The 23,021-nt window shown below is 31.5% G+C and overlaps 3 protein-coding genes across 3 annotated transcripts; 1 reads left to right on the forward strand and 2 right to left on the reverse strand.

Moving 5' to 3' along the window:
* Nucleotides 1-2,708: 2,708 nt before the first annotated feature.
* Nucleotides 2,709-3,422, reverse strand: LOC120139486 (protein LIGHT-DEPENDENT SHORT HYPOCOTYLS 10-like). The gene has a single exon (XM_039154684.1). It carries the CDS (start codon nucleotides 3,283-3,285, stop codon nucleotides 2,800-2,802), a length of 486 nt encoding a protein of 161 aa, XP_039010615.1. The 5' UTR covers nucleotides 3,286-3,422; the 3' UTR covers nucleotides 2,709-2,799.
* Nucleotides 3,423-6,270: 2,848 nt separating this feature from the next.
* LOC120139535 (signaling peptide TAXIMIN 1-like) lies at nucleotides 6,271-6,912 on the forward strand. The gene is made up of 2 exons (XM_039154717.1): nucleotides 6,271-6,404; nucleotides 6,510-6,912. Exons 1-2 carry the CDS (start codon nucleotides 6,301-6,303, stop codon nucleotides 6,631-6,633), a joined length of 228 nt encoding a protein of 75 aa, XP_039010648.1. The 5' UTR covers nucleotides 6,271-6,300; the 3' UTR covers nucleotides 6,634-6,912.
* Nucleotides 6,913-16,625: 9,713 nt separating this feature from the next.
* LOC120139519 (protein trichome birefringence-like 39) lies at nucleotides 16,626-21,014 on the reverse strand. Its single transcript, XM_039154704.1, has 5 exons — nucleotides 20,714-21,014; nucleotides 20,474-20,645; nucleotides 18,019-18,194; nucleotides 17,539-17,697; nucleotides 16,626-17,205 (listed from the first exon to the last, which is right to left on the reverse strand). The coding sequence occupies exons 1-5, from the start codon at nucleotides 20,995-20,997 to the stop codon at nucleotides 16,914-16,916; spliced, it is 1,083 nt and encodes a 360-aa protein (XP_039010635.1). The 5' UTR covers nucleotides 20,998-21,014; the 3' UTR covers nucleotides 16,626-16,913.
* Between the last annotated feature and the right edge of the window lie 2,007 nt (nucleotides 21,015-23,021).

Here is a 23,021-nt window from a genome sequence, read left to right on the forward strand (position 1 = left end):
TTGTTGTTGTTGTTCTATATCAAAGAGTCATGACAGCCATGAGATTTCAAAGAGTCGTGACGGCCAAAATTTCATAATAAATAATCTGGGGAGAAATACAGATTCTGTCAATAATCAAATCCATGGATGAAAGCAGTCCAAATGAAAAGAAAATTACCCTCCCCCCCCCCCAAAGAACCAAAACAGAAAACACAGCTTCTAATCTTCAAAAAAGAAAGGGAAAAACAAAGGAGATAAACACTAAACGTATTAAACCTTCTGATTTGCGAACCAAAAACAGCAGGTCGAACAAAAATGAATAAAGAAAATGTTCAAACGATGACTAATAGGTGATATTACTTATTTGTCACAGTATCCCTTGGTCATCTCTCTCTTCATATCTCTGATTTTTTTCTCCATTTTCAAAGCATAGAATTTTATTAAAGACTTCATGTATTTATTCTTTGGAGAGTCGAACTATTTTGAATTCCAAACTTCCCACAGATTATAATGAGGTAAAGGTAACTTAAGATCCGTTCATTTGCTACAACTTCACGCCTGCTCTTTAAATTTTAATAAACCAAAACAATATCGCTTGTCTTCATACAATTTGGTAGTAGAAGAAGAAGAAGAAGAAGAAGAAGAAGGGTTGACGGAGTTACTAACAGAGGTAACGTTAGGGATTTTGCTGAAAACGAATTAAAAATTCAGTGACTGTATTGCAAGTTCTAAAATTGAGTGACCAAAATGTAAGTTTCCTAAAAATTTGGAGACTATTTATATATTTTACCCTTAATTTTTAAAAAAGTGTATGTGTTTTATTTTATTTCCAACGTATTCCATTGTTTTCTTGGGTGAAGACGCTCTCACCTCATAAACTTTGACAATGATGTCTTGAGGATGCTACTTTAAAGTTTTCTCCTCATTTTTTTTTAATTCTCACAAAAATAAAAGATAAAATTTCAAGATTAAAACCAAAAAAAAAATCACCTTAAAGCATATATTAAGTAGTATCAGTGGTAAAAGGAATGTTGTTTTCTCTAAAAGATCTAAGTTCAAACAATATTTACAATATATGTATATGTTGTTAATTAATTAAAAAAATTATAAAAATATATTATATTATAATCATCACATACCGTTAAAAATACATCTTACAAAAATAATATAAAACATGTTAGAGGATTAACCAATTAACTGACAAACAACCCTTTAAACGACTTTTCTTACAAAAAAATAGAAATCCCTCAATAAATCTCAATATATATATATATATATATATAAAAGAAATTATTGTTTTATCACTTAAATTCTAGTCATTTTATTAATCTAACGGTTTTACTAAATAAAAAATATAAAAAAGATTTGTAATCTAAAAAGGTACAAAATCTAAGATATATTGATCATGGGATAGGATCATGTTATATTAATGTAAAACTCTTTTAGTTTTACATAAATTTAAGATCGTTGGATGAGCAAAAATAAATGGTTGAGATTGACTACCTATTTTGTTTTAAGTGAATATCTCCTTATTTTTATTATTAATCTCACCCATTTATTTTCACTTTTAATCCATTGATCATGCTCATTTTCTAAATCATTAAAGATTAAAATTAACCGGTAGATAGTAAAAATAAAATCATACAAGAAAATAATTTAAAAACACAATTGAAAATTTGATATTATGCGAACGATAAATGAGTATACAAGTTTATAAACGAATGTTATACGAATCGAGTACTCCAGTTTATATATAAACTCGTTTTTAAATAAACTTATAAACGAATCGATAAACGAGCCAATAAACGAACTGAGCATACATAAATGAATATAAAAATTTTATTTATTTTTTTATTTATTAAATAAATATTATGCGAACGATTCACGAATAATTTATCGAACATTTTGTTGATTTACGCTTTGCATGTATACACAGCAGACGGAGTAAAATTGCCGTTGCTGTCCCACAAAATTTGATATGTGTCGGCGTGCAATATATTGAAAGACTAACTTTGATAGTTAATAATTCTAGTATTATCTCCTGGATTTGTCTTTAAACAAAAAGTAAATAAATGCATTAACCATTAGTTTCATTTAAATAAAAAATGTTTTTAATATTTTATATATCTTACAAATTATTTTTTTGGGAAAATAAATAAGGGCTTGGTGAAATATGGTTAATTTAGATTCAAGTAAGCATGAAAGAATAGTAAAATACTTTCAAGAAAGCTGGTTTCTTAAGAAACCTTAAACGTCGATTTATCATTCGTTTGCTTTTTAATCATGACATTGTTCTTCTTTTTTTACCAGAAAGGTTTATATGAATATGACATCTCACTCGACCATTCTCTGGGGGCAAGAAATCTGCAGAATCTTTAAAAGGTTTAATCAACAGAAAAGTTGGACGCTAAGTATTAGATATTATAATTAATTAACTATTTATACAGTGATACTTTTATAAAAATCAAGTAATTAACCAATATTTCAGTGGAAGCAATGAGAATATGAGGTGTACACAAATATTGAGGATTATTTAATATGTATTTGGTATACCACCGAATAGGTGACACATTATTTGATTTGTCTTTAGTATGTCAGTGGGCAGGGCTTCATAGATGTCTATCTGCAAAATAATAGTACGTATGAACGTAAACAAAAGCATATCTTAAAAAAGAGTTCATTTGATCCAGAAACCAAATCTACTTGTTGATCTCATGAAACTGAAAACAATTGCAGATCCAGCATTCTAAAGTGAAGGTGATATACTCAACTGAAATTTATGGAAAATGGAGAAGAAAACAAACGAATTAAGACAAGTGTTCATGGCTTCTTCTTGTGTTTCTTATAAGGGATTCCTCTAGCCTTGGCTTGACACTCCCTCACTTCCCTTAGAAAAACTCGAATAGCAGCGGTGGCGAAAGGGTTGGTCTCCGGTGAACCTCCGTTTTCTTCGTAGGCAGCTCGAAGCCGACCGATAAGAGCATCGAGGCTGCCCCAAGCTTGTTTAACGGGACAAGTGCAAGGAGCAGGCGGCTCAGGCTGTCCATAGAACATGCAACCTTGGAGGTGAACCTTGGTCTTCCCGAACTGATCCAGGTATCGAAGGAAGTCTAGCACATGGTTCGAATTGCACTGTGATAGCGGAACCGGGGGACGCTGGTTCTTCAAGTACTGCCCGAAAGTATTCCAGTCCCTTCGCTTCTGCGACTCGTATCGGCTTGGTGTCGGCGGTTGCTGCTGATCGGAACCAGGATCATTAATCGTCGATGATCCTTCGGCTATATCCTTCCCTCTCTCACTCGACATATCGTTGAGGATTAATAATGTTTTTTTGCTAAAGGACTAGAGGAGCAAGCAAGAAATAATAGGAGAAGCAAGCAAAGGGAGAGTAGGATAATGAAGTTCACATCATGGGAGCAATCAAGACATGCCATTGGGCCATATGACGTTGCTTTCTGTTCCTCTCTTTTTTTACTTGGGTAAACTATGTATTTAGTCATTCATTTATTTCCAATGTTATGTTTTGATCACCCAACTATTTTTTTTTAAATCATGGAGCAATCAAGACATGCCATTGGGCCATATGACATATCACCATAAGGTAATACCATGTAATCATTGGGGGAAAATTACCACGTCAGCAGTTATGTTTATTTTTTAACAATGATTGACCAAAATAAAATAAAAACGTAAGTTATACATGATTTTAAAATAATAGTTAAATAACCAAAATGGAATCAGGGAATAAGTGAATGACTGAACACATAATTCACCCTTCTCTTTCATCTTTCATTTTGTACATCCTCCTCTGTAAATATATTACTTTAAAATTAGCAATATATTCTCCTGTTAATCCTTGCATAATTGATGTTATTGTTCTTATCATGGTACTTTAATTACCTTTAACCCCTCATCCACTCTATGGTTTCTTTGATTTTCTATAATGAAAAAGTGCCATTTTTAAAATAATAGTTAAATAACCAAAATGGAATCAGGGAATAAGTGAATGACTGAACACATAATTCACCCTTCTCTTTCATCTTTCATTTTGTACATCCTCCTCTGTAAATATATTACTTTAAAATTAGCAATATATTCTCCTGTTAATCCTTGCAATAATTGATGTTATTTGTTCTTATCATGGTACTTTTAAATTACCTTTAACCCCTCATCCACTCTATGGTTTCTTTGATTTTCTATAATGAAAAAGTGATCATTTTTCAAAATAAATCCTAAAACGATAATCTCATTGACAGCAGTTATACCAAACTCAACTTGACATTCTTGCCCTTCTCTGGAAAGAGAATTTTACTTTTAATAAGTATTAAATCTACAACCTAAGTAAGAGAAGAGGTGTCAAATGAAAATTATTATCCACTTACTCTAAATATTATTGATAATATTTACTATTTTTTTAGTTGTTCTTTCTCTATTTGACAAATAAACTTTAAAGTATACAAATAGTCTCTCAACTATAATATTATTTAATTGATTTTTTCGACTATTAAAAGTTATAAAATAGTCTCCAACTATATGGTATTATTTTATTGAGTCCCCTGCTATTAAAAGTTATAAAATGTCAACTGACTATTCATATATTCCAAACTAGTCATTTTTGTTAAAAATTTGACAGCAACAATTTAATCTGTTGACTAGGATATGTTAAAATTGGATCTCAGAATCACAAATGACTATCATATATCAGTCACATGTTAACGTCCAACTTAGACAAATGTCAATTTTTTTATCAACAAATGGCGTTTGGAATATGAATAGTCAGTGACCATTTTATAATTTTTAATAGTCGAATGACTCAACAAAGCAACATCATATAGTTGAAGAACCATTTTGTAATTTTTAATAATCAAAGAACTCAATAAAGTAACGCCCTATAATCGAAGGTACATTTATACACTTTACTTTAAACTTTAATAATTTTTGTTCCTCTTAAAAAAATTTAGAAAACTAATTCTAAGTCTTCATCACATAAAAGTTTCTATGACACCAACATACACTTATTCTATTTTACAAAAGTAAAAAATCATTTTAATATTTTTGGTTTAACATATAATGAACAAGATTTGCAAAATTAAAACTAGCAACAATAATTTCAAAATAAAAATGTTAACTTTCTAATTAATATTAAGGAATTTCTTTAATGATTTTATTAATCCGTAAAGTAATCAATAGAAAGTGATAAAAGAACGATTCTGGTGGTTTTGAGGGTGTTAGTCTAATTTTTATGATAAAGAAGTGTTCGTTTTTTATTCTCTGTTGTATGGTTATTTATAATGTTCTGGACAAGTGTCAATCAGAAGTTATCGTGTCATTGATATTGATTGGATGTCTTAAAAAGTGATAGTTTAGATTAATACGCGGGGTTGCTGGTGATACTACGCGGGGTGCTTTCGCAAGGATAATAGGTGATCGACACGTGGTTACTTGTAGGGTATGATCTCCATGCATGAAGGTTCACATAAGTATTATGTTCGCATGTCCAAAATTCACGAAGATGAAGATTCGCAGGTAGAAACATATTTATATTCAATCTCTAAAATTTATTACCTATTATATTTTGACTCAAATTATATTGATAATTAAGTTGGATTTTGATACAATTATGGTGGTTAAAGATTACTTAGTATATGAATGTGGTATTGATAAATGTGTTATTGGAATAGCAGTCATTATATAGTGGTAAAAGTGTCTTCAGAAACCGTTATTACACAATGTGATACTCGTAATAACACTCGTTATTGCCGCAATCACGATAAACACAACACAACAAAAAACACGATCATAACTGCGATCACGATAAATACAATGCAATAAAAAAATAAACCGTAATCACAATTTAAATATGTGATATTAATATCTAAACTAAACCCCGAACACCTCAAAGTAAGCCATTCACAAATCATCTTCTCGGCCTACACACCTTATCCCTACCACCAAAACCCAAAACCTCATAATATCACCCTTCGCCATCGTTTAACTTATCATCAAAACCTTACACACATCTTACGAATAAAGAATCATAAACAAAAAAAAAGGGTTAGAAAACAACAAATAACAGTAACAAAAAGAGAGAGAAAAGGTAGAAAAATAGAAAATTTGAGCAAAAGAGGAAAAACGAATATGATGAATTCAGTGAGGATTTTTTAAGCAACGTGTAAAAAAAAAGTTGGTAAGTGATTCTACCCAAGGACAATATCGTCATAATATCAATACAAAAGCAAAGTCGATATCACACAAACTTATTCTTCATCTAAACATATTTTTCTCCAGACCATAAAAAAGAATAAAAAGAAGCGAAAAACCATGTGCAGTGAAGATTGCAGGCCACTGGGCTTCCTCCTCAGCCTTCCCTTTGCTTTACTTTCTCTCATCATCTCTATTCTCGGCGTTGTTGTTTGGATCGTGGGGTGAGTCCTTCCTCGGGATATGGGTCTTAATGTTCTCTAATTTTTTTCGCCAATCAATCAACCTATGAGTATTGTTCTAATTTCATGGCTTGGGGGATTTCGCAGGTTGTTGTTGACACTCATCTGTCCTTGTTGTTTGTGCGTGACGGTGATAGTGGAGATGGCATTGGAGTTGATCAAAGCTCCAATTCATGTTATCAAATGGTTCACCCAACAGATCCCTTGCTAATTCCTCTTTTAATCTTCACTGCCTGCTCTGTTCTGCTTATTTTTCTCACTTCTTATTTGGGTTTAAACATGGCTATCATATATATATACACACACACACATCTCTTTGCAAGTTATATGTTCGATGATTGTAAGGGTGAAATTTAGGCCAAGTTTCATTGTTGTATTCTTGGCTCTTGATTGTAGCTAAGTAGATATTCTTTGTGTGGTTTCTGTGATATGATAACATTAATTATACGCCCATCGGCAGCGCATTCCATCTGCTAAATGAAATCTGAAATCTGACACCAAAATTTCTTTTATTGCATTTGGTTTTTTATTTAGTACAAGCAGTTTTGCTTTACTGTCGATTACTGGAGGGAGGGGGGGTGTAAAATATAAAAGGATCTTGTAATGAGAAAAATTGCCTCTTGATTCTGGGAATTTGGTCTTTACAGTTTAGTTGTTAAAGTGCAAAATTCTATTATATCCAAAATTTGCCCATTTTATTTTAAATTATTCGAACAATTTAAATTTCTGCTTCGATTTTTAAATTCGAATTTTATCAATTTATAAAATTTTAAAAATTATAAAACAATTCATTTTAATCTCCAGTTAAGTAATTTGATCGTTTAAAGGATCTTTAATTTTCTTATATCTTAAATTTTCTTTCATTTTAATTTATTTTTTGAAAATATAAAAAATAATATGTACATCTTATTATATGGTTAAAATAGTGTATTTCATAATATTAGAAATAATTATAATTAAATTTTAAAAAATCAAATAATTTCATTTAAAACAAATAAATAAAATTTAAATCACAAAATAATACTCTATTCGATAAAATATTAATTTATAGTTAACACGTTGTGTACACGACAGGAGAGGCCAAAGGGAACAAGAATTCCAGAATGTTATAGTGCTCACTCCTGAGCGTTGAATGGAATAATATTAGAGAAAATCGCCTCAGTGACCAAAAATGTCTTATAATATATGATTTTAACCAACTTTTTTAGGATTTACTAAAATGACCAACAAAATCGCAATGCGATCGTTAATTCGCATCGCGATCTCCATTATCGCAAATTCGCGTTGCGATAGTTGGAAATCGCGTTGCGATGGTCTACAGTGTCGTTGCGATTTTCCCAATTCGCAATGCGAATAAGTAAATCGCAACGCGAATTGGAAAAATCGCAATGCGATACTTACTATCGCAATGCGATAATACAAAATCGCAACGAGATACTGACTTTCGCAACGCGATTCTGACTTTCGCAACGCGATTTACATAGCGCCATTCGTATTAACGCGTATTTTTTTTTCAAATTCCAAACACGAATTTTTTCTTAATAAATCGGAAACTGAACCGTCCACAGTAATCGCAACTCATAACCTCAAACCCAAAATCACAACACTCAGTCCCATCTCCATCTCTCACTCTCTACGGCGAAATCCGTCCCCATCTCCGAAGATTTCCGTCCCCATCGCGGCGAAATCCCTCACAACCATTCACAGTCAAAAATCCCTCACAATCATTCAGAAATGGAAAATCAACCTCCGAGGGTTAGTTTTTTTTTATTTTTATTTTGAAATTTTTGCATTATTTTAGGTTTTTCATATTGAGATTGATGATAAGTTTACTGGTAATTTCAATGATAGATTAACCATTTCACTTAGATTTCTTATTAAATTCATTCGATTGCTGCCAATACTGCTAAACTGTTTAGCCTGTGAAATTAGTATTTGTCTTTGTTTTGTCTTTTGGTTGAAGTAATGCAGAAGAAGAATAGTTTCGAGAATGAAAATCGCAACGTGGAAATAACTATCGCTACGAGAGAATCGTAACGCGAAATAAAAAACGCAACGCGAAACAAAAATCGCATTGCGATTTTCATTTCGCGTTGCGATTTTCATTTCGCGTTGCGATTCTCTCGTCGCGATAGTCATTTCGCGTTGCGATAGTCATTTCCGCGTTGCGATTCTCATTATCTCGTTGCGATTTTCATTTCAACCAAAAGACAAAACAATATTGCAAATTTTAGTTTCAAGAATAAACTACTATTTATGTTTATTGTTTTTGGTATATCTTGACAGTGTAGTTTTTGGTATATCTAACTTAGTATGTTTATTGTTTTTTTGTAGAAATTTTTTTCGGCTTCATTGACATTAAGGAATAAAGTTAGCCTAGCCACTACAATTGCTTCGAAGCTTTCACCTGCACAAAGAAAATTGTTTGAAGAAACCTGCTTCGGGCCATGGCTGAGAGTACAACATGCGGGTGGAGATGCTAGTTTGACCCATTTGTGGCTTCAGACCATGACTAGCGATCTACCCGACAGTATACAACGTGGTGAGGAAGAGATATGGTTTCATTTTCCACCGGCGTATACTTGTTTTGGGCGGAAGGAGTTCTGCTTAATCACTGGTCTACGATTCGGACACGATGATGTAGGCCGGTACACTCGTCATATCACCCGCCCATCATGGTTATCCAGGGTTTTTCCTGATGAGTCAATAGAGAAGCCGAACTTACACGTCGACAACATGAAGAAATTGTTTAATAAGAAAGATAGTTTTACTTGGATGAATGACGTAGATATTATCCGAGTATGCCTTCTACTACTTTTGTATGCCGGCTTTTTAGGCAGAGAGGCCAGACAACCTATTCATCAGGAGCTAATATTATTGGTAGAGGACCTAAATGCATGGAATCTGTTTCCGTGGGGTTCGTATATATGGAAAGCTACCTGGACTAAGTTGTCGTCTGCCTTTGATGACCACAAAAGTTTGCGGGGCGATGGGTCGAAATACACTTTGTCAGGCTTTGTTTGGGCCTTTAAGGTAAGAATTTCTATATAATGTTTTTAAAATTATAATTAATTATTTAACAATTACTAATGTTTGTTATTATATTGTTTGTAGATTTGGATATTCGAGGCCTTTCCCGCCATGAAGACATATGCAATCAAAACTTCAAATGATATTCCCAGGGCTATTTCCTGGAAGAGGAAACGTCTGTTGGATTGGGAAGACTTAATACCATATGCGACAATAAATAATGTAAGTTAACACAAATACTATCATATATAAACAAGTTATTAATAGTAGACGTTTAACTTTGTTTGAGTTTTTATATTTTTAGGAGGACAACATTCCATTAATGAGACTGACACCCACGGAGGCTGAGCTTGCCACTGATTGGTGGCAAGCTAGTCAGCGTTTTCTTGATGGCCAATCAGTGGCAAGCTCAGCTTCCGTGGGTGTCAGCCTCTGTAGAGGAGTGTTGGCCTCCTAACAATATAAAAGCTCAAACAAAGTTAAACGTGTACTAGTAATAACTTGTTTATAAACATATGGTAGTATTTATGTTAACTTACATTATTTATTGTCGTATACCGTAGTAAATCTTCCCATTGCAAGGTCCGTTTCCTCTTCCAGGAAATAGCCCTGGGAATATCATTTGAAGTTTTTATTGCATATGTCTTCATGGCGGGAAAGGCCTCAAATATCCAAATCTACAAACAATATAATAACAAACATTAGTAATTGTTAAATAATTACTTATAATTTTGGAAACATCATATAAAAATTCTTACCTTAAAGGCCCAAATAAAGCCTGTCAAAGTGTATTTGGAACCATCGCCATGCAAACTTTTTCTATCATCTAAGGCAGACGATAACTTATTCCATGTAGCTTTCCATAAATACGAGCCCCACGGAAACAGATTCCACGCATTTAGGTCTTCTACCAATTTGATTAGATCATTTGGAATAGGTTGTCTGGCCTCTCTGCCTAAAAAGCCGGCATGCAAAAGAATTAGAAGGCATACTCGGACAACGTCGACGTCATCCATCCGAGTAAAACCGTCTTTATTATTCAACAATCTTGTCAGGTCTTCTACGTGTAGACTCGGCCTCTCCAGCTCAGGAAAAACCCGGGATAGCCATGATGGGCGGGTAAGGTGTCTAGTGTACCGACCTACATCATCGTGTCCGAAGCGTAGACCGGTGATTAAGCAAACTCCTCCCGCCCAAAACACGTATACGCCGGTGGAAAATCAAACCATATCTCTTCATCACGACGTGTATAGTCTTGGTAGATCGCTAGTCATGGTTTGAAGAAACAGGTGTGTCAACATCGCATCTCCACCGGGATGTTGTACTTTCAGCCATGGCCTGAAGCATGTATCCTCAAACATTTTTCTTTGTGCAGGTGAAAGCTTCGACGCAATTGTTTTGACCAGGCTGACTTTATTTCTCAAGGTCAATTGAGCCGAATAAAAGTTCTACAAAAACAATAAACATACTAAATTAGATATACCAAAAACTACACTGTGAAGATATACCAAAAACAATAATAAACATAAAGAGTAGTAGTTTATTCTTCAAACTTAAATTTGCAACACTGTGAATTTCGTATTTGTCTTTGTTTTTTGGTTGAATTAATGCAATTCATTCAAGTTTCAATTTGCAGAAGAAGAATAGTTTCTGAAAATGAAAATCGCAACACGAAATGACTATCGCAACGCGAATTTGACTATCGCAACGAGAATCGCAACGCGAAACTAAAATCGCATTGCGATTTGCATTTCGCGTTGCGATTCTCGGTTGATTTAATAAGCAATCTAAGTGAAATGGTTAATCTATTATTGAAATTAACAGTAAACTTATCATCAATTTCAATATGAAAAACCTAATAATAATGCAAAAATTTCAAAAAGAAAATAATTAAAAAAACTAACCCTCGTTGGTTGATTTGGTTGATTTTCCATTTCTGATTGTGAGGGTGGCTCTAAGAGATGGAGATAGACGGATTTTGCCGGAGATGGGGACGGATTTCGTCGGAGATGGGTGAGAGAGTGAGAGATGGAGATGGGACTGAGTTGTGATTTTAGGTTTTAGGTTTTAGGTTATGAGTTGCGATTACGGGATATACTGTGGACGGTTCAGTGTTCCAATATATTAATATTCGTGTTTGGAATTTAAAAATAAAATACTTGGCCAGGATACTAATGGCGCTTTGAAAATCGCATTGCGATTATGTATTATCGCGTTGCGAAAGTCAGAATCGCGTTGCGAAAGTCAGTATCGCGTTGCGAAAGTCAGTATCGCGTTGCGAAAGTAAGTATCTCGTTGCGATTTTGTATTATCGCATTGCGATAGTCAGTATCGCATTGCGATTTTCCCAATTCGCGTTGCGATTTACTTATTCGCATTGCGATTTTCCCAATTCGCGTTGCGATTTACTTATTTGCATTGCGAATTGGGAAAATCGCAACGACACTGTAGACCATCGCAACGCGATTTTCAACTATCGCATTGCGAAAATGCAACGCGAATTTGCTATAATGGAGATCGCGTTGCGAATTAGCGATCGCATTGCGATTTTGTTGGTCATTTTGGCAAATCCGGAAAAAGTTAGTTAAAATCGTATATTATATGGGATTTTTGGTCACTGAGGTTATTTTCTCATAATATTATGCATGGTGTTAATCCAAAGACTCCATTCTCAAATGCGTTGCTTAAATCTCCCACGTGTATATATATATTTTAAATAATCTAAAATGATTATAATATAATATTTATTTATTTTTATAATAAATTGATAATATATATCCACCATGTTGATGTTACTCGAAACTAAAATCTCTAATAAAAATAACATATTTTTCTATTACTGAAACCACTCTATATATTTAACTCTTATCGTGTTTTCAATTAATAAAAAGATGAATGACTTTATTCTATCTTTATTGACTAAAACAATTAATAAAAAGATGAATGACTTTATTCTATCTTTATTGACTTTCTACACAAGTTGGGGTCATTCTCAATTATGGAGCAATATCAATTATCAAAGTATGTATACAATCAGAATTATCTTACTATATATATCAAAGATTTATATGCATCATAAAAATAACAAATATGAAATCTCGAAATTTTCAAATTTTAATCATTTTATGATCTCGTTATTAAACTAAAACTTCATATTCTATTATTAGTTTGATACCTGTGAGGTATTTTTATTTTAAATATATTATTTTACTTTAATCTAAAATTTAAATTCTGTTAAACTCGTCAAGTTGTCTCAATGACTAAAAAGAGGTCATTCTTCTTAAAAATCTTGAGTTCGAACAAATACGTCTATAGAATATGTATATTGTCATAAAATTAAAAAAAATCTAAACAAATACATCCTTACAAGTTGCAATCACCCTAAACTATTAAAAAATTAAAACGGTTAATAATAGATTTAGAGTTGTCGATTTATAAAAACAAAACTTGGATTTCGATTCTTCATATTCTTTTTTTATGTTTTTATTTTAAAATAAATTATATCATAAGTCACTTAGTTATTGGTAAGACTATAACTATATTAAAAAATATAATTAAATTATTCAATTAATTCATTATTATTTTTATTATTTTATAGGGTGAACTACATCATTCTTCATTAAATTTTATTCCCTCTCCTATTTCGTTCACTGTATTTTTAACTTTATCAATTTACTTATTGAATTTTTTAATTGTAATTGTTTTGGTCACTCTGAATTATTTTAATATGATGTGGTATTTTTTATTATTATTTAATATAAAAATAATTTAATATATAATATTAAAATCAGACGGTGGTCATCTAGTGTTCATCGTCGTTGGATGCTACCGTCGACGGTCATATATGGTAGTTGTTTGGTCCCAGTTTTCATCTGTCGCTTCGTCTCGACCCCTGAGTCTGAAACCTACCTTAATTTTACCGGAACATGCTCCGAATCCGATCAAAAGTGAGGAAACTGAAACATCGATGGTCGTAGATGGTGGTCTTTTAATCTCAAAGTTTATGGGTCGCTTCGCCTCAACTTCCTGAGTCTGAATCCAAACTTCATTTTGTCGAAACATGCTCCGAAGTCTACTTAAAGATCGAAAGTGAGGAAATTAAAATATTTCAGTCGATATTTGCGGGTTTTAGGATATTTTTCGGTGAAACAACCACCAGATTTTGACTCAACGTGTCAAAGCAAGTCTCTGAGTACAATTTAGGATCAAACGATTGCCGGTTCCAAAGGTCAAAGGTGGTCAACAGTGATAAGAATGAGCGGTGCCGATGATATCTTTTTAAATTTAATAATAAAATATTATTTTATTATTTATTTTAAATTAATTTTATATTTAATAATAAAAAATATCACATCATATAATAGTAATAATAAAATAATTTGTAGTGACTAAAACATGAGCAATTCGAAAGCTCAATGAGTAAATTTAAAAAATATTAAAAGTATAATGAGTAAAATAGGAAAGATGGTAAAGTTCTATGATGAATGGTGTAGTTTACCCTATTTTATTATAAGGAATAAAACAACGTTAGAAGATGTTATTAATAAACATTTTTAAATAATTTTCTTATTACAAATAATACTCACCTAATATAGAAAAGAAAAAAATAAAAAAAGAAAGAAAGAAAGAAAGAAATAAAAAATCAAGAAAAGAATCACAGCCATTACCATCGCCGATTCTTCATCCTTGTACCTAAACCTAACCACATCAACAAACCCTCACCATTCCAAAGCCTCTTGAAAAAGAAGAAAGAAGAAAACTTGTTTTAGGTTTTGTTTTTTTAAATATAGTAAACTCCACCCGATAATTCGAATGATGAAAAGATTGTAGTTGATGAGAAGAAAAATGTATTTTTAGAAGATGAATGATATAGATAGGGACGGACGCAGAATTTTCTGTTAGGAGATGAGTTTATAAAAATTTTAAGGTGAGATATACTTATAAAATTCTAGAAGACAGAAACATATTTATAATAGAAATACAAAAAAATATCTAAAATATACAACAATTTAAAATTTAAATCTTCAAACGGTCAAAATATAATTTAAATCCTAAGGACGAATGTAAAAAATAAGTTTGATGATTTTGGATTTGGCCTATCTCGATCTTGATTTCTTTGCTTGATATATTATATTATTCATTTTGAATAGTTTGGATGATTATAATACGATATATATTAAGAACCTTTTTAATTTATTTATAACTCATATACATCATGTAGACACATTTATTCAAATTTAAAACCTCTAGAAAAATAAAAACTCTGTTTTACTACTAAAACCACTCAATATATTCTATTCTATTTATCTTACTAAGAAGTTCTTTAGGTTTTGTTTAAAAGAATCACGATTGTTTGACATTGTCTAATATTCCGAGTATGGAGGGAACACTAAGTCGAGGTTTTTTGGTGGTTATTATTATGCGATCAAATTTTAAATACTCTTGAAAATGGTAATTATTTTTTTATACCTAGGGTCAGTTTGATATTGTTTTTGAAAAATGATTTTAAAAGTGTTGTAAAAATACTTTTGAAAATATTTTTGAAAAGTGCAATTTAAAATTTAATTATTTAAGATTGATGTTAAAAGTTGATTTCAAAAAGATAAAATGTAGACATTATATTGTCAATTAAAAATATAGTATTTGGGGATAAAATTATAATTTCACCCAAAAGTGATTTTCCACAATAAAAGCTAGAAATTTTATCTTATGAGGTTAGATTAAAAATCAATTTTCCAGCCATGATTTTAAATCAATTTTTAGGTGTTCAACGTTGCTTATGAGGCAAAAAATCACTTTTCTATTGTTAGAAACATTCCCAAATCAGGGTGATGTTTTGAAATACATATTTTATTAAACTAAATTAAATTAATAAATATTATATAATAAATTATCAATGAATTGTAAAAACTTAATTAACAAATTTAGGGTCACTTTACTGATGATATAAAAAGTTTTAATCATTGTGTAGAATTGCTATATTAAAGCAAGCAAATTTATTAATAAAATATTTAAATTATTTAAATGGTGTTAATTAATTAATTTATTGTTAATATTTAATGGATGAGCTGACGTGATAATTACTAAAATTAGAATAATTACACATTTAATTCTCATTGCTTATACTTTCTATCAATTTGATTTTAACGTTAAATTAATTTGATAAATTTAATCTTCTAATCAAATAATGACATATGTCTTGAAGGAGCTACCATTGAGTTAACTCTCATATTTTATAAATTAGAGCATATATTATATATCTGGTTGGAGGCAAATCAATCACATGATGCAACTATCTAAGATTCTTCACCACAGGGGCTTCTATATCACCTTTGTCAACATTGAGTTTAACCACAAACATTTACTTAAGTCCCATTGAGTTTAACTACAAACATTTGCTTAAGTCCCAAAGACCTCAAATTTATTGCTCAAGTCCTAATGACTTCAAATTTATTGAGTGGTCTCAGTGGTTAAAGGAAGTGTTGTTCTTCCTTGAAGGCCTAGGCTTAAGTAGTTGCATCTGTAAGCGTGTGTGTATTGTCAATGGTTAAAAAAGATTATGTACATATATTGTATTGTAATCACCCGAGATTATTTCAACAACAACAACAACAAAATCCTAAGGACCTCATGACGATCTTCCTTCTTTTCATTTCCATACCATTCCCGACGGCCTTACGCCAATGGATGTCGATGCCATCCAAGACATTCCTTCCCTCTGCAAGTCGACCAGTAAAACACGTTTTACCCTACTTTAAGCGCAACTTCTCCACAACCTAAATGAGTCCTCGTCAACATCCAACGTCCCTCTGTTTCTTGCGACTTCCTCATTTATGTTCATTACCACCGACTAATGGAAAAGGGTTATACGACTCCCAAAGGTATTTGTAAAGATCCTTTTTAGCTTAAATATTTCCACTTTCACCATTTCCCTGCCATTGACTTGACTTAATTATTGTTATCTTGAATTTGCAGATGGAAGTTCTTTAACGAACAAATATTTGGATACCGTCATAGATTTGATACTAGCAGTGGAAGTCATTCGATTTTGAAACAAATGAAAGTTCAGATATTAAAACGAAATAAAACTGACAATTTAGATACTAAACATGTAGTTTACCCATAAAATTATTATAGGAAGAAATTTATAAAGCAACAATGTAAGAGAAAACCTGCGACAAAATCAGAGTATTTATTTTTATAAATGACGCACAAATGTAATTGACTTAAAGAAGAACAAGAAAATTACAACATGGGCTGATAAGATTTGTTCAACTTTCCACTAAAACAAACAAATTAAAATTTACAGTTGTGATTAATTTTCTCTTATTGCCCCACACCATAAATCAGAGAAATGGAAGTTCGTTAGGGTCGAAAGAAAACAAATGGTTTTCCTTACAAAATCAGTCAATTATACCTCTCCTAAACCTAATTTTCTCCAAAGAAGCTTCCATTGAGTTCTTAACTGAAGAGTTTTGCATATAATATATGGTTCCAAGTATCTGGCAAACCCGGAAGGCACCAATGGCTACAGTCGTTACCGTTGTGTAGGCCGCTATATGTGGCCGGATGTGCGTCTTTTCGATACTGAGAGAGTCCAGTAACGTCGAGCAAATACACTGGTTTCTTGATCCGACTAAGGACCTTCTTCACTACAACCCATGCCATAGGCGTGCCTGCTGGATATTTCATTCCGAAGAATGGTTGCGTCTGTCCCGTACATGATTGTGTTGGTTGGTTCCAGTCCTTCCCCCTGCAAATCACATTATTTCTCCGCATCATAAGTAGGAATAGATACATGATTTTATACTAGATAACAAATTTATAAAATTTTAAAAAACGAGTATAGCGAAAATAGATTATCAATAAAAAATATCTAAATTATACTAAAATATAAAATTTTTAAAAGAAGCAACTACTCCGCCAACTTTTTTAGACCTATCTCCTATCATAAGTACAATCGACATTCCATGAGAAAAACTCCATGAATGAAAATTATGTATAATAAAATGATTAAAACTACTTAAATTGAATAAAAATTGCAAGGCAAAGGAGAAGTTTAGGAGAGAGAGTTAAGGTTGCTTACTCATAATGGGTAGGAGAAATGCCTTGGAAAAAGACCTTGGTTTTGAAAGGATCAACGTTGCGATTCACCCATCTGGCCCACGTTGTTAATCCTTTGTAATATGCAATCATACGGTTCATGTCTTTCCACGTTTTACCACCGTCTTCTATGTAATCAAATCTGCACAATATCCGCACCAATTATTGTTATTAACATTATTATTATTATGCAAGATATTCCTGCAAGCTCAAAAAATAGTCACGTGATGAGAGAACTTTTTAAATGCATGCAATGTTTTTTTGAAAAGAGTAAAAGGCATCAACATGTATTTTAATTTGGTAAGTGATTTTTAAATTTTAAATCTTAAAATAATAGAATTAGAATTATTTTGTTAAGAGAAAATAGACAAGGCGGGATCACAATGGCGATTTGTGTTTGAAATATGTCGGGACCAATGGGAGCGGGTACTGTGTATGAAAAGAAAAAAGAAAGTGATCCTACGGCTGGGATCTTCCGGTGTGGGTCCACCAGTGCCAGGTGTTGAAGATCAGCATGTCCATCCCTTTCCATGAATCTCCACCCCTGATCGAGTCAAGCTTCAACAGTCTTCCAAATCTCTCGTTCACTACGTCAACAAGGTATGGAGTTCTATACAAGAATATCTTCACATCGTAATCCTGCAAATTTTATTACATATTTCAAAAGAAAAATTATACTATTTTTATAAACATACTTTTTAATCTTTTTCTGCAATTATAATTTTTTGAGATTTAAAAATTAAAAATAGCATACATTTAAATAGTTTGAACAAACTTTTCTCTTGTATATTGTAATAATAACCGTATCAATTAAATTAAAATTTAATAAACTTTTTAAAATATATATATATATAATGAATTGTAAGATATGTTTATATAATATGAATTAAAAAAAGTTAACATATGTATACCTAACTTATTAAAATTTTTAAATTGAAGATTAACATAACAATACTTTTAAATAATATGTTATAACTATAAGATAAAAAATATTTAGATTTTTTTAGTCTACTAGTAATGCACACACCCTACAAACATTAATCAAATTTAACATGTAAACTCATTTAAATTACAGCACATTAAGACAAGTCAGTAAATTTAAAATTAATATAAATTTAAATACATTTAAATTTGTAATTTTTTAAATATTAAAGATTATATTAATCCTTTATGATAATTAAAAACAGGTATGAATGGATAAGTGAGAGCCACAGAAAATAGCAGACTGACATGTGATGTGCTCCCACTTTTAATGCACAATTACCTCTCTCCACCCTTATATTCAACAAAACACCACCTCCCTAATTCACTTCAGTCCCTCCCAATTGTCCTTTTCTATTGCTCATGTACCGTACTTGTCGTCAAGTAATTTTCCACCAATGTCCAAAACTCTCTCCTAAAAAGATGTAAATACCAACCTCTCCCCTGCAACTTTATTTTTTATTCATAATTATTTAACTCTATATTCTTCATAAAAAATATATCACATTTAGTCTTTAAATTATACTATTTTCAATTTAATATTTAATTTTTTTTCATATTAATACCTAAACTTGAGTTACCACTATCTCAAAATATCTAGTCATTATTCATTACAATGACAAAAAAAATTCAAATTCAGTATTTTATATGGACAAAATAAAAATCAATTAACTAAATATGAAAAATTACAAATCCAATCATTTGAAGAAGAAGGAATAATGACCCGAATAAATGTTGAATCAAATGTTAGGAGAGGAAAAAAATCAGTAATAATTTGAAGTAGGCTTAATTAAAAAATAAGTGTTTAAATTATATATGAAAAATGTTTCAATGCTTAAATAATTTTTCGTTAAAAATAGGTGTGTAACGTTTTCTCTATTATCATTTTAGGTGCCCAGACGTTAATCTCCGTTAAGTGACACGTGTTACGTTCAGATAATTTTAAGAATTTTTATTTAAAATAAAAAATAAAATAAAATAACTTAATTTTTTCAAATATTTAATTTTAATCTCGTTGTCACAGCTTGCCGCCACCAACACCGTTAATCGGCCAAACACCCGACGACGTGTGACCTGCCAACCACCCACAACCAAAACCCTCATATTTTCACATCCGATCGAACACCAAAAAATGATGTAAATGAAAGATTTTGTTTTAGGGTTTTAAAGGATTTATGTTTAGGAATTTATAAATTTATGGGGATTTGGTGTTCGATCAATTGCAAAAGTATGGAGATTTTCATCGTGGGTGGTTGGTCAATCACACATCGTTGAGTGTTCGACCGATTGACGGCGTTGGGGGTGATCGGCAGTGACAAAGGGATTATAAATAATGTTTTAAAAGTTTTGAGTTTTTTTAAAGATTTGAAGATTTTAGGTTTTTTATTTATTTTAAATAAAAATTTTCAAAATTATAAGAACGTGACACATGTCACTTAACAGAGATTCTTAACGGTGTTAAGAACCGAGCACCTAAAATGGTAACATAAAAAATGCTAGACATCTATTTTTAACGAAAAATTCTTTATGCATTTAAATGTTTTTCTAGACATAATTAGATATTAAACATTTGAAGTAGTAAAAAGTTAAAAAAATCTTAATCGTCGAAATATAAAAAATTTACATTTGAAAAAGGATTAGAATTACTAATCTTTTCCACTAATGCGCCGAAAAAAGGATTTTGAAAAAGCGAGGTGATACTGTTTTTATGAACAAAAGAGATGATACTGCTTTTATGAGCAAAAGGGGTGCTTTGTTTGTTGTTGTAAGCAACAGAAACCAATTACACAATGGAAGCTTTACCTTCCCAACAGATTGAAAAAGAAATGGAAGACGAAACGACAGGCATGAATGCATTGTCCCCAGCCCAGATTCAAATCAACCATTATTAACTAAACATAATTAATAACGCATCAAATCAAGAAGATCGGACCTACCAGAAAGCTAACCGATGTAAGACCATCTCGTTTGATGTACGAAATCTGGGAATTAGGAACCCAGGCCTGAATCATACACGTCAAAGACTGGAATTGATTCAGACTCAGTGAGTCGCCCACGAACATGATCTTCTTCCCCCTCCATTTCCTCAAGAAATACAGCCCATTGAACCTACACGATTCAAAAAGCTTTCAAAACTCTGTAGGTGTATATATAAAAAATGAATCGCAATCACTTACCTGGGGAGACTGCAGGAGAATGGCTGCCATCGGTACTTGAGATAATTGGAATCGGGTCGGCCATATTTTTGGCAATCGAATTCGGCCTCGATGAAGGGGCATTTGAAAGGGTCGTAGAGAGGATACGAAGGGTCGTAAACCCATTTCCCTCTGAACCAGTTGCAGCTTGTAGCTAAGATTCTGCTTCTGTTGTTGGCATTGTTATTTATGGCATTGAAATCCTCGCCTTTTGTGTGTTGTAAAAACAACAAAAACAGAGAGAATAACACTAAACCCATACCCATGGGGGTTTGGGTTAATTTTGCTGCTCAAAACTGTTAAACAGAAAGGGACGAGTTGTGAAGGAAAAGTGGTTTAGCTTATATAAAGATGGAAAGGGAGAAAAAGAAAAGGTTTCACATGGAACTGCACCTAAACTCAATGTTATCTTGGAGAATTTTTATTGTTTATTATTATTATTTTTATTAAGTCAGTACAACAACTGATATGTTATTAATATTATTGTTTTTTTATTCAGAAGATCCAATCTCGGAATTTATAAAATAAAATAGTAAAATGCTTGTTATTTGTGTGTGTGTCGTGTGGGGGATGGGATCCAATCGACACTTTGAAAAAATAGGAGCAAGCATTATGAGGTTTATTATAAAAATAATAGAATGACTTTCCCTACCTCTGGACACCTTTAAGTTTAAGGATACAACATTAAAGCTTTGCTTTCCCTCCAAGCTGATGATTCGACAAAATTCAATTTTCTTTTCTTTTTTCCCTTTCATTTCTCTCGTAAAACCATTTCAAAAGTAACAAAAATTTAGTGATGTAAATTAACAGAACTTTCGATAAATTATTCGTATAATATTTGTTTATTAATTTAAATAGATGAGTATGAATAAAATATTTTTGTTCATTTAATATAGAAATGTACACGAACATATGTGTATTCAGTTCATTTATGTTTACGGTCAAACTTATTTATCGGCTCGTTTATCTAATTCTCTTTTTCATTTTTTCTTACATTTAAAGTAAATAATGATGAATGTAGGGGTTAAATTTAACATAGAGTGAACTTTAGAGTTTAAACTGTGAAGCCTAAGAAACTTAAAGACTAGTATGTAGTTTCATTATTTTTCTCTAGCTTGAAAATAGAAGGGTAAGAAATGACCATCCAACTCAGTTGGTAGAGCACAAGGTTCTTAATCTTGAGGTCATGGGATCGAGTCCCATGGAGGGTATTTCATAATTTAGAGGTCTCCTACGGAAGTTGCTCTCAACATAGTGTTGGGGCAGCCTACTATCTTACCTCCCCCTTACCCCATTACATATGAGAACAAGAGATAGCCATTTTTGAAAATAGAAGGGTAAAAGAGAGTGTTGGTTAATGTTCATAAATATTAAATGAATATGTTCGTGAACATGAAACAGATATATTCACCAAAGTTAAATGAATATGTTCGTGAACGTTAAGCGAACATGTTCACGAACATTAAACGAACCGGAAACGATCACATTCAAAAATAAATAAATGAACATGAAAACGATACTAAAAATTTAAACGGATATGAATTAAATATGAATACCGAGCACAATCTATGTACACTCCTATCGAACTCTAGAAACAACATATTTGATATTATATTATATTATATTAAAAGAAATATAATAATATTTAATTTCTAGATTTAATTTATCAAAAAAGTCACTAAATTTAATATTTTTATCCACAATAATTTTAAAAATTAATAAATATTTTCATCTTAAATTATTTTAATGTCAGGATACGATCTTAAAATATTAAGTTATTAAAATGATTAAAAGTTAAATTTAACACAGATAAAAAAAATTGTTTTAAAAATTATAAAAAAAATGAAATAAATATTATAGAAAAAAATGTGATTACTATATTGTGTCATGGTTTGCTGCTTGTATACGTCTCATAATTTAAACGTTGAACTTAATGCAAAATGTCGTTAGTTGAAAGAAAGGAAAAGTGGAAATTAAGCGAATAATGGAAGAAGTAGATCGCTTTTATCCCCATTAAGACACAATTGATTATGTCTTCATATCAACTCCATGATGATTAAATTGCTAGTTTTTGTTTACCACAAAAAGGACATGAATCAAAATGTTCAAATATATATACTCACAACAGGTGTAACCAAAAAGGTTATTAATTACTACTTGATAAAGCCTATACTCTCTCTCATTCTATATGGTTAATACGCAATAGTGTTGAGTTTATTAAGTAATCTACGTGATAAATTATATATTTTTTTTGAGATTTCAAGTTCGAGTAATAAATTTTTTATGTTAA

This window comes from Hibiscus syriacus, unplaced genomic scaffold (genome assembly GCF_006381635.1).
Source record: "Hibiscus syriacus cultivar Baekdansim isolate YM2019G1 unplaced genomic scaffold, ASM638163v2 tig00110761_pilon, whole genome shotgun sequence".
NCBI lineage: Eukaryota > Viridiplantae > Streptophyta > Magnoliopsida > Malvales > Malvaceae > Hibiscus > Hibiscus syriacus.